Source organism: Uloborus diversus, chromosome 3, assembly GCF_026930045.1.
Source record: "Uloborus diversus isolate 005 chromosome 3, Udiv.v.3.1, whole genome shotgun sequence".
In the NCBI taxonomy this organism is placed as follows: domain Eukaryota; kingdom Metazoa; phylum Arthropoda; class Arachnida; order Araneae; family Uloboridae; genus Uloborus; species Uloborus diversus.
Genome location: NC_072733.1, coordinates 134432520 through 134448846, shown reverse-complemented (window position 1 = coordinate 134448846; position 16327 = coordinate 134432520). Strand labels below are relative to the sequence as shown.

Here is a 16327-nt window from a genome sequence, read left to right as displayed (position 1 = left end):
TTAACTCACTGATTCTTTCCTTCATCAGCAAATTATTCACTTATTCATTTATTAATTGCCTCATTCACTCAAGTCTTTTTTTTTCATTCAATCATTGACTCAGTGATATATTCATTTAAGTCTTTAATTTATTCATTCATTTTTTAAAATCATTTTACGAATAATTCATTCGTTAATTTAACAAGCATTTAATATAAGCTAAATTTAATTTGATTGAAATTAATCTGGATTACTTTCGATGTAATTAAATTCAGTCTAAATACTTTTGAATTGATTAATTTAGTCGAATGTCAATGAAAAAGAATTAAAGTAATATTTTATTTTCGACTAGCCGCCTACGGCGACCAGCTGGTCCGCCTTTTTGCGCCGGGATTACCGCCTTCGGCGGCTGCATAGACAATTTAGCAACGGTATTAATGTTTTTCTCTATATATCAATATTATCAGTGGCCTTTTTACGCCAATGCTGCCGCCTTCGGCGGCTGCTTAAATAAATTTCTTTGCGGTATCAATCAATCTACATCTATGTATATCATTAGTAGTTTGAATAAAATATCTTCTAGATCTATCTCCAGTTCCGTCGTTTGGAACATTTTTAAAGGAGGAGGAGGGGAGACACAAACGGTGTACTCTTCATGCAAAATTTGTCGAAAAATAACAAAAAAGCACTTCCACTTTTATGTGAAAGCATTGTTTTTTCAAAGTCATGGTGAGTGGGGGGGGGGCATTGACACCCCGTTACAGTTCCTTAAATGACGGGCATGTCTCTTTCTTCCTATCCATCTACTATATCGACCTCTATATTTGTCTATCTATCTATACGATCTCTGCATATCTACCTCTGACCAGTAATTGACAATCTTTTTTAATTTATATAAGTATTAATTCGAAAAAAAAAACATTTTTTGTCCCCTCAATCTCTATCTATCTCTGTATCTATCTAACTTAACCGCCAATCCGTAACAGAAACAAAGATCGTGCAAAAAACCGCCGGCTTTATTTATTTAATTAAAATTCTCGCAAAAAAAATTCTCTAGTATGATCCCCCGTAGTGTGCAAAAAGTAGAGCTTGCAAAAAGATAAAAAAACTAAAAAAAAGAAAAAGGTGAAGAGTAGGCAAACGATTTCAGTTAGATCACGTGATGAGGTAAATTCGGAACTCAGCCGGCAAGCGAACAGCTCGCTTTGTGTTCTGCATTAAAAAAATTGTTAAAAAAAAACTATTGCGTATTTTTAAAAACTTTTTTCTTTTGAAGGAGGCGAAATGTTTTTACTATTACCAACTAAAATTTTAGAATTGAGAGTTCAATACTTTTCGCAGGATGGGTTTCGAAAAAAACTAAACCCAGAAAAAAATGTAAAATAAAGGTTTTTTCAAAAATCTATAAAAAATACAAAAATTGCTCTATTTTCAAAATTTTTTTGTTCATTATATTTAAAATTAAATTTCCGACACTATAGTACAAAAAATATTTGTCTGGCGCAATTGGGTCGGGGTCTGTGAAGTTAAAAATACTAAAAAGTGCTAAAAATCACATAAAACATTAAATAACTTTTTTCTAATTAAAATGTCAAAAATCGAAGCCCGATGTGCACGTCTTCAGCAAAAACTGCACCTGTATACCAAATTTCATCTTTCTAGGCCTTACCGTTTTTCCGGGATGCGCGCCACACACACACAAACATCTTATTTTATTATATGTATAGATTAAACAAGTTAGTGTTAATTAACTTGAATCTTCGTTTACTATTGACTTTTCTAAGGTTGAATGTAACCTCAATTAAACTTCAGTCCAAGTACATTAGTCAATAATTGACTTAAAGAGAATTTAGTTGATATTTTAGTTGACGCTTTAGTCAACACTGTCCATAATTCCTTTAAGCTGTATAAATTTTAACCGTTAAAAATAGAAAATAAATAATTGCTCTTGTTTCAAAGCAGCAAAATGAAAAATCATAGTACTTTCATTCAAATTGGAATAGGAATATTTATTTATCACTTTATTTATATTTTGAAGTTTTGTAGCGCACTACAGAGTCAATAAGAGTCGGAAACAATAAATTGTTATCATTTTATTCCGAAATACAAAATATAAGTTAAAAAAGAAGCATTCTTTATATTCATGCTTTTCAAAAATAGCTTAGTTTCATTTATCTAAAGTGTCAAATAGTTTAACTACTTGTTATCAAAGTAGAATCTAGAATTTCAACCATTTTAACCATGACACAAAATTTAGAGTGACATACGCCAAAAGAAAGATTCTATAATTGTTTATATCTCCACATTTTCGATTTTAGAAATATTCAATACTAACTTACAATTAAAATTTTTCAATTTACATCAATTGCACTTTCTTCTCACGTCTTCTTTGACATTCACGTTGTGTGAGTTTTTGAGTGTCATTTGCAGTAAAGAGATGTTAACAAGAATAGTTATCCAAAACTATTTCTATTATGCCTTTTCAATTTACTCCTTCTTACACTGGTTCACTTGAAACGTCTAGACTGAGTTAAGACAAAACAACTTTTGCTTTAAAACAAAATTTACAGGCTAATGCTGCCTTTGTTAAGCTTGTTTTAAATTTAATAGGATATTTCAAAATCCCCTTCAGTAAAATTGAAATGAAATTTTTGTTTTGAAAATACATTTCAGAATTGATTTTACGACAGAAAGTGAAAAACAATGAGCAGTGGTTTCTGTCACGGTAATTTATGTATGAGATAAGGAAGAAAACAGTTGGTTTTGTTAAAATTAAAGCAGTAGCATCTTTAAATCTTCTACATTGATCAGTACAGTGCACTGATAACTTTTGCCTAAACAATATTTGCAATGTTTTGATTTCTTTTTGTATCACTTCCCTGCATTACCAGTCTAAGTTCTTATGCATTACTTAAATGTTCCTTGCTCTTGGGAGTGTGTGTCATTCCTTTCGGATCAAACGAGTTTATCTTACATTTGTCAAGGCATTTTAGTTTAAGCAATATGTAGGCGTTTGACTTAGCATTATGAGAGTAAAACATACACAGGCAGTCCGAAAAGTCCTTGACACATTTAAAATTTTGTACATTCATACAAATTGTCGTTTAAATATGCGTTTACACATGAATACTTCACAGAATGGCGAATTTTTATGTTGTCGTTGTAATTTGAGGTGCACTGCTTCACTTCTCCAACTGAACCGTAATTTGATGTGAAGTCCGTCTTCCTCAGTACATACATGCCATAAGAACCCGTTTATAGGGTAGACCAGCCAGTTACATCACACATCACAGCAATACATTCATACAAAGTAAGGACACGGACAGAAGAGAGAAAGTACATCCATGCCCGAGCGGAGATACGAATTTTTAATGAAATCGTAAAAAAAAAAAAAAAAAAAAAAAAAAAAAAAAAAAAAGGAAAAAGAAAAAAAATTCCAAATTGGAAGGTGGCGCTGTACCATCACAGTAGGAAAAACAAACGTGATGTGAGAGGATTAATCATTTCATTAAACAGAAAGCAATGTTGTTGTTGTTTCTGTCGTGTGCCAGCCAGACTGGCAATTTGGTGTGCGCTGCTTCACTTTTTCAACTGTTCTGTAATTTGGTGTGAAGTCCGACCTCCACAGTACACACATGCCACAAGGACCTGTTAATAGGGTGGGCAACCATTCGCAGCACAACAACACATTCACACGAAGAAAGGACAAGGACATGAGGAAGAAAGTACATCTACGCCAGAGCCGGGATTCGAGCCCAGGACCTCCCCGTCGCAGTCAAACTGCTCTGATCACTTGACAAGGTGGCTGCCAACAGAAAACAATACTTTTCATTACTAGAGTTAAATGTCTGCACCGTTTGCTCACAGCGGTACCATAACCGCGTACCATAAAGATGTGGTTTCGCGGATTGTGGTTGACCGCGAAACCACATCTTTATGGTACTGAATTTCATCCCATGTTCTAGCCAGCATAGAACACGGACACACATATGCCTACTTGTGTTTAATTCGTATTTTCAGATCTTCAATGCATGGCAATGCTACGCAATTTGACTCAAATGAACACGAGAATTCGTGCAACTGAGAAGTATTATGGCACTAATCGCATATTCATAGGACAATTTGTTGCTTTTCCATGAATTTTAAAATGTTTCAAGGACTTTTTGGACACTCTGTATTAGGGTGGTTCAAAAAAATTCTTTTCAGCTTGAGTCCAGGACACCCCCTAATTTTTTTAAGACTTACTAATAGTATTATACTGTAAAAGTTTTAGCTTCTTACTGAAATTTTAAGACGGTGCTCAATGACCCCTCAATTGAACATTAGCCGTAGCATAAAAAATGTCTCAAGTTTAGAAACATTTAATTTCCCCAGCTGTTATTTTATTTATTTATTTATTATTTTTTTTGTAAATAATCATTTTATTGCAATGTATATGCATAACACTCGTGTATATCATAATGCGTAGCGTTGTTTTTTCATTTCAATGTATTTTTTAACCCCCCTCCCCATACTGATGAAGTTAGGGGAGGGGGTTGAGCACCCTCTTTCAGTTGAAATAGGAAGCTAAAATTCTTCCATTATATTGCTATCCACAAGTCTCAAAATATTAAGAGGTTGTCCTAGTATCTAGGAGAAACCTTTTTTTTTTAACATGTATTTTTGAACCTCCCTACCCTGTATATAAGTTTGCAATAAACTGAAATACATAAAAAAATTGTGTAATGTTAAAATTTTATGTGATGATTAAATACACTACTGAGCTTTATCAAATACAATAATAATTAATTTTGTTTAAATAAAAAGACCTACATCTAACTTAATGTGACAAGAATCAAGTTTTCTTGAAAATCCCAAAAGTTTTTAATCTCTTCATAAAAGAAAAACTATGAGTTAAATTTTTAACTTGTATGGAAAACAGTCGAGTCCCGATCTTCCGAGTTGATCAGGATCAAGCCCAACTCGGATTACTGAAAAACCACTAGGATTATACGAACTACATGTAAAATCGAAGAGAAAAATCTAATTTTTATGTACTGCTAAAAATTAGAAAGTTATAACGGCGGAAAAGAGCATGTATCACACAGTGTTGTAGACCTAAAAAAAGAATTTTAAAATTTCAGAAGAATTCATAAGAAAATCTAGTTTTTTTATAATCACTTTCGCTCATTGTGACTCTTTTTTCAGCAGTCAACGATTTTTTGATCTTCTTCAACCCACTGTTAATTTTCAAATGTTTATTCTCTTGTCTACTGAATCACTTCTACAATACTTAATTCCTTCGCTTTTTTTTTTTTTTTTGATACTTTCTCCCGTAGAGGGAACTAAAGTAGCTTTTTGGCAATCTTAAATTAAGTAGTGCTCATATAGACGAGTCTTGAATAAGCGGGAGTCTGCTGTGATTTAATTCATAAAATATGTTACACAAAATTTAAATGCATTTTTAATTATTTTTCCCCTGTTTTTTTTTTTTTTTTTTTTTTTTGAGCAATTTAGGGTGACATATTAACCTATATTTTGTTGCCACATTTTCGAAATGTTAAGTTTTTCTGGTAGTATTTTTTTTTCATTCAGATTAAAATATAGATCAACTAATAGTATTCGGAAGCAATATATATATATATATATATATATATATATATATATATATATATATATATATATATATATATATATATATATATATATATATATATATATATATATATATATTTTGGTGTTTTCGTCCTAAAAGTATTATGTCATCAAACATTTAGCGAATATTTCTCTCATTTTAAAGTCGCCATACGTTTCCTGCGACAAAAGCGATAGTATATCTGAGTAATTAACAACGCTGAATCTATCAAAGGTCAGAAAACAGGTCAGTTATGAACATTCTCTAATGGACAAGTTTGTTACGAAAGGGTGGTTGAGATTCCTATGGATTGGCAACGACTGCTAAATTTTGATATTATATCTGTCATCTAGCAACGATCAGCAAAAACTACGTTTTAAAAGCTTTATAGATCAACAGAGCATTGAGAAAATTTGAGTTGTGATTTGAAATATGTAAAAATGTTCAGAAAATATTGTAAAACATTGGTTAATCTTAGTAAAGAGTTAGTAAAGAAAGGAAATCATTGACGAACAGAATAGCTGTTACATGTGATATAAAAAATAATAATTTGAGTAACTTTAATGACAGTTAGACATCCGAATGAATTGCCTGCATGAACTGCATGAACTAGAATATATTGTTTTTCAAATGAAGTTATTTATATAGTGGTTTTTAGAACCCCCCCCCCCCCCCGAGATAATTGATTAATATGCCATCCAATACTTTAATTCCAAAGCGTTGTTGTATGTTTCTAATGGGGCTGCGTATAGGCTCCTACGTTTGCAAACACAGTGTTGTCCCTAGGGATCTGCATAACCGCTTGACAAATATTGGCACCCCAGTTCTTACCAGATGATAGCATCTGAGCTCTATGATGCAAAATAGCACAATGAATTTAATTTAGCCGAGAGTGTCCAAGCAATCGTCGGCAGGTTTCTCAAGCCGTCGTAGACGGCTACCTAAAGCGGATAATCTAGTCGCTATGACAGCTAGTACTAAATTTGTATTCCGTATGTATTCCTTGTAGCGATGTTTATTAGTAACTAAAAAAATTTGCTAAGAGAGGAACATTCCACATTAGTTTTGTGATTTCAGAAATGTAGGTAGTATTCTATGTTTCAAAAAGTTGTCATGTGACTTCACTGTATTTAACTATATATGATTTATCTAAAAAACATATTTAAAACTTTCCACTGTATTTTTTCTAGGTGTAGGATATTGTTGTGTTCTGGTTTCGTGGTATGTCTCCTTCTACTACAACGTCATCATAGCTTGGACATTATATTATATGTTTATATCTTTCTCTACGGAGCTTCCGTGGATTCGCTGCAACAACCCCTGGAACACAGAACGTTGCTGGGAGAGTCGAAACGCGAGCGGATACATAATTGATGTTACAGCTATTTCTAACACAACTGCCTTCAGAGCAAATCGGACATCTCCAGCTTTGGAATTTTTCGAGTAGGTTCCATATTTACCTACAGTTTCTTTTGTGACAATTTTTTTTTAGCAGGTGTTGTTTATAATTTCATCACCATAATCTTCTCGTGAAAGCTATTTTAAAATAACTAATAAGCAAGATTTAATTGTTCCAAACCATTGTACGATTATTCGGGTTAAGTTATGGCAGTGTTCCAATTATTTAATGATTTAAGACTACCTTAATTTTGCAAGTTAGTCCTAAGGTAGATGAAGGGGGCACTTGTGAACCAAACATCTGGGGCAGATGTCAAGAGTTCCCATTTCCTCTCCTGAATGTTTATTTTAGGGTAGGATATTATTAGTCTTTTTTTCTTTTTAATGTGCAAACATTTATAAATTTACTATATATATATATATATATATATATATGTGTGTGTGTGTGTGTGTGTATGTGTGTGTGTGTGTGTTACTTAATAGTTGGCTAAAAATTTAGTGTTTTAGAACAGTTACAAAAAATGAAAAGACAAAGTATTTTAATTTAATTAAAAACCTGTATAAAATTATTTTTAAATACATCACCATACTCTGAGTAATGCTTTAAGCATAGTAATATAATAAGCTTTACAGAATAAAATATTCTTTGCACTATAATTTTTTTTTTCTTGTCTATATAGGGATCAGAATGTGTTACGAAACATTAAAATTTAACTGTAAACAGGGTTATATATTTAGGAAAAATATTTTGTCAGTGCCACATTACTTTACAATTTAAATTGGCATAGTATATCGGTAATAAATCCTTTAATGTAATTGATATATATATATATATATATGTATGCTTCATATTCAAGAGTTTTTCTTTGAAAAATATGATGATTGTCCTGTTTTTTCCGTCTTGTTCACACGTACCCCAAACTCGTTCAAATGTACTCTCCTCTACAGGGGAACATATGAGTCATTGAAAACATTTTTTGAAAAATACTATAAAGTATAGAAATATTTTATTAAAAATTTCAAAATTTCATGCCACATAAAAAAAGATTATTCAATCGTAGGGACATTTTTTCTCTGAGAAATGTGTTATATTTTTTGAAAAGTAACGGAACGAAAAAAAAATCATAAGTGCCCCCCTTTCCCTTACATTTATTCGTCATAATTTTTCACCAATCGCAACACAAGTTTATTTCATTTCTATCGGAAACCCTTTCCGGTGCCCTATTGAAGATTCATTGAACCGTGCTGCATCATTTTTCTGCCGTATGTTTTTTTTTTTTTTTTTCCTTTTTGAATTCCTCGTACGTCAAGCTAATATAAGATTCCTACAAAAGCTGCATATGACCTAGCACCACTCAAACTATTGAATTATTTTCCATCTTTGATTACTACTCTATTGTTTAGAAAGGTTTATTGCGATTTTAAAACGATAGATTTATTTCTTGGGAACATAAAAGGCGATAATTCTTTAGAAATTTCCATCCACGCTACCGCGTTGCTTTTTAATTAGTGTCCACACATTAAACGCAGATAATTATTGCCCAGTCTTCAAGCTCTGGTATCTTAAATAAGTCAGCTTTAGAAATTTGGTAATAATTTACTAAGTTTATCATTCAGTGTTCAAAAATTTTATTTCCAAACTGAACTAGCATGTTTTCCAGGAAAAAAATTGTTTTGATTTATTTTATCGAAATAAGATTTTATTTTAAACGTCTAAATTTTTACGGAAACAATAATTAACAACAGTTCAGTAAAAGGAAAAAATGCATCCGATGTTTTGAGTTTATCTTAATTACCTACCCGCGATACTTCCAAATATATATGAAATATGCTTCCAAGTATTTTTAGAACTGTATTTTTTTTTTTACGAAAAGAAAGAAAAAGAAAAGAGAAAAATGAAACTGAATTCAAAGTTTATTTAGCTTGAACTTTCAACTTTTTGATATCATTAAACTGTGTCTATGTGTCTGCATCATTTTGAAATTGTATTCAAATACATCTTGTTGAAAAGTTACGCTTGTAAAATGAAACCACCATTTGTAATGTGTAGAACAGCAGTGCAGTGCGGAAGAAAATTGTGCGTGCATTTGGCACGCACAATTTAGTGTGAGGGTTTCATGCCAACATCACTAAACACGATGAATAAAATAATTTGCTGTTCACTAATCATTTATTAAATCATTTTTTTTCCTGGAAAAATTTAAGAATTTCTTCTCACGGGAAAAGAAAAGCAATGAAGACAAATCCGCACCTGAAATAAATACAGGGCGTCCAAAAAGCCATTGACACATTTTGAAAAATTCAAAAAAGGAACTAATTGTCGTATAAATATGCGGTTTGCACTATAATACTTCACAAATACAAGAATTGTTTTATAACATCGTAATAGAAAAGGAAAAAAGAAAAACTGTAATTATAAGTAATTTACATTGACGCCTGTATCGTTACAGTAAGAAAAACAAACGTAATGTGAGGAGAATAATTTTATTAAACGGAAAGCAGCATTTTTTTTACCAGAGAGCACCGTTTTGTGGATGAACTTACAGAGTGCGGCAAAAAAAAAAAAAAAACTCGGACAAAGTTTGCATCATCGAATGGATTTTGTAAATTAATTTAATATATTATTAATGATAAAATAATAATATTAATATTTTATTAATAACAAAAATTTATTATTATTATTAATAATAAAATTTATTATTAATAATAAATTATTAATTTTTTTTTATTAATATTTATTCATTTTGTCTCTCAATTTATTAGAAAATAAATTACATTATATCTATTAGATTATGTATTGTTTTTCGATTTTCTTATATCTTTAAGCAAAAGATCTGTTACTTTAAAGTTGTTTAACCAATGCGAACGACAGTTCGTTTACTTGTTTTGCCTCGGCGAAGAGTATTTGATGCAGTATGTCGTTTTAAGTGGCTTGGAAATGATAGTCGACGTCCATGAAGTGTAAAAAAAAATGAAAACATTTCCGTTAATCGTCAGGCCACATGAAAATGAGTTCAATGAAATTCTTGGGTTTCGTTCGACAAGAGAGGTCGTTCGCGGGACGGAAATTCGTGACCGATAAGTGCGACTAAGGTGCAAAAACAGAGCTCGGACAGAAGCTTTACGAATTCCAAAAAGTTCAGTCTTTTGCTGAAGAAAGCAAATTCGCATGATTCCTAAGATGCCAGAAACGTTTGAGACGTGCCGCGAGTCCGCGCTGAAAGAAATACCTTTCACTGATTTACTGCTCAACCTACTCATAGCCCCCAGAACATAAAATTTGGTCTGTAGATACTCCAAGCACTTTAGAAAATGTCAAACATCGCCAAAATCCGAAGTCAGGCTTGGTCTGTGATGGAATGAGCACAAGCGACAAAAAAATTCTGTTTTTTTGTGGATGAGGGCCGTAAAATGAAGCAAAAAGTGTACCAGAAGAACATTTTAGAAACTGTTGCACTTCTGTTGGCCTAAGAGCACTTCAGCAATAAGTACTGGACTCCTAATTAGACTCCACACCACTTCATATGGCCAAAAATACAAGAGTGATGCAAGGCGCATTGTTTTTGACATGATATCATCCGTAGAGTGGGCGCTCTACTCGCTAGACCTCAGTCCCATTTATTACACTGTATGGCCCTATTTTAGAGTCAAAGATCTACACAAAAGTTAGGGGCGTTTAAACCAATTGCTTTAGAGGGAATAGGATTTATTATAAGTAAAAATACTCGCGGCCCTTGGCTGAAAATTTCAATAAGCAGTTTCACCTCTGTATCACTGCAAAAGGCGACCAGTTTGAAGCCAATTAAATTTATTAGTTATACTTATTACTATGTATTGATTGCTAAAGGTCTACTCATATTATTTTTTGTGTTTTATTAGTTTATTTATTTTTAATGAAAGTTATATGGAAAATTGCTTGTCCGGGTTTTTCTGCCGCTCCTTGTAAATACCAAGTAGATGTAGTTCTTGCAACGTACGGCACACACACTGTCAAAAATGAAACGCTCAATTTTGACGATTCGGCAATCCTCGAGCACTATTTCGTAATTTTCTACGATCCTTTCGTCACCGAATCACGTGATATTTGACGAAACCAGAAATCTCAAATTTTTCACGAAATTATTTCGTCCCGATTTCGTTACATTGCAGTGCATTCTGGGAGTTTTCGTTTCAATCTTGTACTTGCTCGTTAAATTATCTTACCTCAATTATTCTAAAGGATTCATAAAAAAGGTTAGTATTTATTGAAATTTGTATGTGCAATGTGCCTTCTTTTATGTATTGTTACACTTTGTTTAGTGTTGTGTTTGTAGTTGTATTTAAAACACATTAAAATTGAAAACGAACGGTTCGATTAGGTTTAGAATTTTGTGTGAGTTAACTTTGAGTCACCTCCACGTTAGGCTTAGCTAGCGTTGTTTTTTTTTTTTTTTTTTTATTTGTAAAAGAAAATGTTGGTTAGTTGCCATTTGTTTCCAAAAGCGTACTTCCTTTATTTCGTTAAGAAATTACAAACATGACTAAAGAGTTTGTACGAATTTAAACTTACAAAAAGAAACTACTCGACCGTAGCTTAACTAACACAGATGATAAATACAGCGCTTTTATAAAAGGCATAGAACTTTGAAGCTTTTAATTTCAACAAGGAATATATTACCTGGTTATGTGCTTTCATTCTTCCCCATGAATTTCACAAAAATAATTCTGTGAAACGAAGTGTATTTTTTAGTTTAATAGTTCAAATTTGATTCATTCCGCATTTTTATTTTATTAAACAAATACTATATACCAATCCCCCAATATGCTTACCAGCTTACCCCACGTTGTTTATATAATCTCTTTCCCTGCGGCAGATGTTTCTAGCAATAAGTGCTTATGTTCATTATTTGTGCAGCCTTTTTTTTTATACTTGCATAAACATGAAGTAAAGTAAATATCAATTTGATAAAATCATTTTAAGATAGAGAAAATATTAATTTCCATAAAGAACTCTATATTTGTGCTTGATATTTCAGCAGAATATTTTCAATATTTTTTCAATTTTTCCGCAAATTAAAATAAATTATTGAAGTGAACTTTTAATGTTTAACCTCGATTTAAAAAGAAAAAAAGAAAAAATAGTATAGCATGTTTGAAAATTGTAATAATAATAAGCATTTTTTGTTGTTTATTTTCCCACATCATGCACTAAATTTATAAGTTTTTTCTATGTCAATTTGTGTTACATGATTTGTCATAATTATGAATTTTTCCATTATACATAGTTTCTACAGCTAAAATAAATGCAGCTTTAGTTTTATTGCCATATTTGCCACCTTAAGATATTGTCAACAAAAAGTGAGAAATCCCGGCCTACATTAAATCAGACTAAAAAGCATTTTATTGATGAACTTCCAATGAATCCAAATCTTTTTAGTTGGAGTTGTGATCTTGCTGGATATAAAGTAAAATGTCTGAAAATTTAACCGAACTTCAATTGAAAAATTGAAAGGATAATGAAAATATATGATAAGCTTTATATATGTAACAAGCTTTGCTCACCACACTAGTCCCTATTTTCATTATATACCTTTGGGAAAAAAAAATCCATTGATATCAATCAATTGTTCTCAAGACACAAACAAACAAGAAAATGCACTTAGTTATTGGGTTCCCCCTATCTTTGGCAACTCTTCTCCCTTGCCGTTTTTTTACTTACTGCGTGAAAATTGCACATTTTAAAAATCAAATATGCTTAATTAAAAGGTGATACTCCCTTCGCCTCCATCCCAAACTAATAAGTAGAGCTACGTTTGAATATTTTTGTACTAGTGATTGTTTCTGATGATTTTATGATTTTGTTCGAATAATTTTTTAAAGATTTCAAGGTACTATACTATCAATTAACAACTTTAGTTGGCAAGCATTCCCTCTTAAAATCATTACCAGCTGAGTTTAAAAAATCCGAAGACACACGATCTACGCCCCATTTTGTAAGTACTCTACCCCCAGTATAGCAGAAAAATCAGTTTTTTTTTTCTACTAAATCCCTATCCATCAGCTAGAAGATAGCTTTATGTAATTACTAGTTAACTTATGAAATGGAGCGTGGCTTCGAGTGTTGGAGTCCTGGGTTTTTGACTCTAATTTGATAGTGGTTTAAGGAGGTAAAGCTCGGTAAGTAAATGTTGTTTATTGATAACATAGCATAATAAAATCTCTGAAAAAAGTGCAAATAAAATTATAATCACCAGTTTCAGTACTACTTAATTCATAAGTACTTTATTGGAACTAATTTGGGTAGGGGGGGGGGGGAGTACTTCAGAAAACATTCGTGAAGAAAACGGAACACGAAAATCGGAAAAAAACGGTGTATTTTGGCTATCGGTTAAAATAGAAAATAAGTTTAAAAAAAATCACAGATCAACAATTTTCGCACCCTTGATTTTTTTTATAGCTCAAAAAATGAAAATTCACGACTTGATGTGCAAAAGAATTAACTCGTTTAATGGCTAAATAATGCTGATTCTCGATAAATTGAAGAAACTCTAATTCTAGCATATTATTCAGAAATTAATTTCAGAAACTAACTGAGAGTCTAGCTGAATAAATAGAAATTTGTTCATCCGCTGTAAAAATAACTCATTCTTGCAATCTGCTTGAAAAAAAGCTGTCAGCATCGAAATAACCATATATTTTGAAAAATATGAAAATTAAATCAGATGCTTTTCGAAGTCACAAGCGAATCGTAGCTTTTTAACTTAAGAAAAAAAAAAAAAAAAACTCCTCAGATTTTGAAAGAAATCGTGAAAACATGTTTTATTTCAGAAACAAACTGCTGAATTTAATCGTAAAACTTTCCTCGAGATAGAAAAAAGATCCATGTGCATGAGGGCATACACCCATGAACTTAAACCTTTACTTATTCTGTATATATTCTGTTTTTAAAACTTTTTTAGGATGGATCCAACATCACGGAGATAATCAGAACAAGGACAGACGAAGACTTTTTCATAATTATAACAATATTCTAAGTGTTCGTATATTATACATTGATTTCATGTTACACATGTTTGGAAATAAAAATAAAAACTTAGGGGTAAAAAGCAAAGGTACATTTTTATAATTATTTAACAAACATTACACTAAATTAATTTTACCAAAAGATTTATTTCACATCTTCATTTTTTTAAGATTTATATTTTCAAATACCTTTTGCAATTTTGGCAGAGAATTGTTTTCAAAGTATGAAGTATGAAATGCATGCAATAATAAAGATCCTGTATTAAACATAAATTTGCCCAAATAAACATTCTACATACAAGCAAAATTAATAAAACAAATAATTGGAAAAAGAAAAAGGTGAGCTTTTTCTTAAGATTATCTAATTTTATTTTCTGTATATAATTTTAGAACAAATATGTACTAACTTAAAGTTGTCCATTTTATTGTACTTTTTCTTTGAAATTTATGGTATAAATTGGAAAAAAAATCCTTTTTTTTTCTGGAATATTTTCATGCGATGCAATGAAGAAGAAACTTCTCAGCAATTTTCTCCCAAACATATATCGATCTAACTGTGCATAAAATTGGCACATGATTTATTTTTCCAGAACCCAATGTCTGCTGAGGAAGTATCATTTTTATATTCCCAGTAGGGGCAGGGTGATGTAGGAATTTCTACATCGTGATGCATCGCCATCCTTATATCGCGATGTAGTTCAAACTGTTTGAAATATTCTTTCCGCTTTAGGGGCACCCCCCCCTCCTCAATTAGGGGAGTTTTCCTTACAAAAATCCAGACTTTTGTCAGATCTTTTTCTAATTTGGCACATAGGTTCTTTAATCACATGGGGTAGTACCCCATATGAATACTACCCCATGGAAAACTATCCTATATGGATTTCCAGCATCAAAGGACATCTGGGCAGAATCTGGAAAAGATTCGACGAAAACTGGATTTTTATAAGGAAAACTCCTATGGGGTTTGCCACACATAGCGGGACGAAAACTACACTATGAGAATTCCCAATTATCAAAAGACAAATTTGGAACAGATCAGACAAAAACTGGGTTATTATAAGACCCCCCCCCAACACACGTGGTTTCCCTCTTCACAGCGGGACGAAAATGGGAATTCCCGAGCGTCAAAGGACATCTGCGACAATTTTGGAAAAGACATGATAAAACTGGTTTTTCGTAAGAAAACCCCTCATTTGGTGGTTGTCCCCCATAGCGGGGTGAAAACTACCCTATGAGAATTCCTGAGCATCAATGAACGAACCTCTATGCCAAATTTTGGAAAGATCCGACAAAAAATGAAATTTTTTTCAAGGAAAACCCCATCGGGGTTGCCCCCCCCCCACCCATACATTGACGAAAGCTAACCTCCGTAAATTCCTGAGCATCAAAGAACCTCTATGGTAAATTCAGAAAAGATCGGACAAAAACTTTTTCATATAAGGAGAACCCCCAATGCGGGGTTGCTCCCCCCCCCCATTATGGAGAGTTGAAAACTACCATGTGTGAATTCCCGAGCATCAGAGGACCTCTGTTCAAAATTTGGAAAAGATATGATAAAAACTGGTTTTTTATAAGAACCTCCCCCATATGGGGGTTACCCCCCCCCATAGCGGAAAGAAAACCACCCTTTGAGAATTCCTGCGCATCAAATAACGAAACTCTGCCAAATTCGGAAAGATCCAACAAAAACTGGATTTTTTGTAGGAAAACTACCATAGGGGTTGCGCCCCCCCCCCCCCGATAGAAGGCCGAAAACTACCCTGCGTGAATCCCCGAGCATCAAAAAGCCTATGTGTCAAATTTTGGAAAGATCCGACAAAAATTGGATTTTTTCAAGGACCCCCCCCCCCCCCCCCTCCCCTTATAAAGTGATGAAAACTACCTTCGTGATTCTTGAGCATCTAAGAACCTCTGTGGCAAATTTAAAAAAGTTCGGACAAAAACTTTTTTTTAATACGGAGAACCCCCAATGCGGGGTTATCTGTCTCCCCCCGCCCCCCACATAGAGGGACATAAACGACCTTGTGTGAATTCCCGAGCCACCAATAACGAACCTATGTGCCAAATTTGAAAAATATCCGACAAAAGTTAGATTTTTTTGAAAAAAAAATCCCCATTATGGGGGGTTTAATTAGATACCATGGGGAGTTTAATCTGCAATGATTTGTTTTACCTTTTTTAAGAAGTTTTTTGTTTGTATTTTTACATAAATAAAAATTTGCTTGACATATTTTATGTGCCTCTTTTTTTAACAATTACTTGTCTTTTTATTTTTTTGATGGGGGGGGGGGCTGCAGGCCCGTTGTTTCAATTTTTTCCCAAATATGACAAAGA

The 16327-nt window shown here is 32.5% G+C and overlaps 1 protein-coding gene across 1 annotated transcript in view; it reads left to right on the top strand.

The window, feature by feature from the left end:
• Nucleotides 1-16327, top strand: part of LOC129218952 (sodium-dependent dopamine transporter-like) — a 144292-nt gene that overhangs the window by 56384 nt on the left and 71581 nt on the right. Inside the window, exon 4 of the mRNA XM_054853272.1 lies at nt 6784-7036. Coding sequence (XP_054709247.1) covers nt 6784-7036 — 253 coding nt within the window. The remainder of the gene's footprint in view (nt 1-6783; nt 7037-16327) is intronic.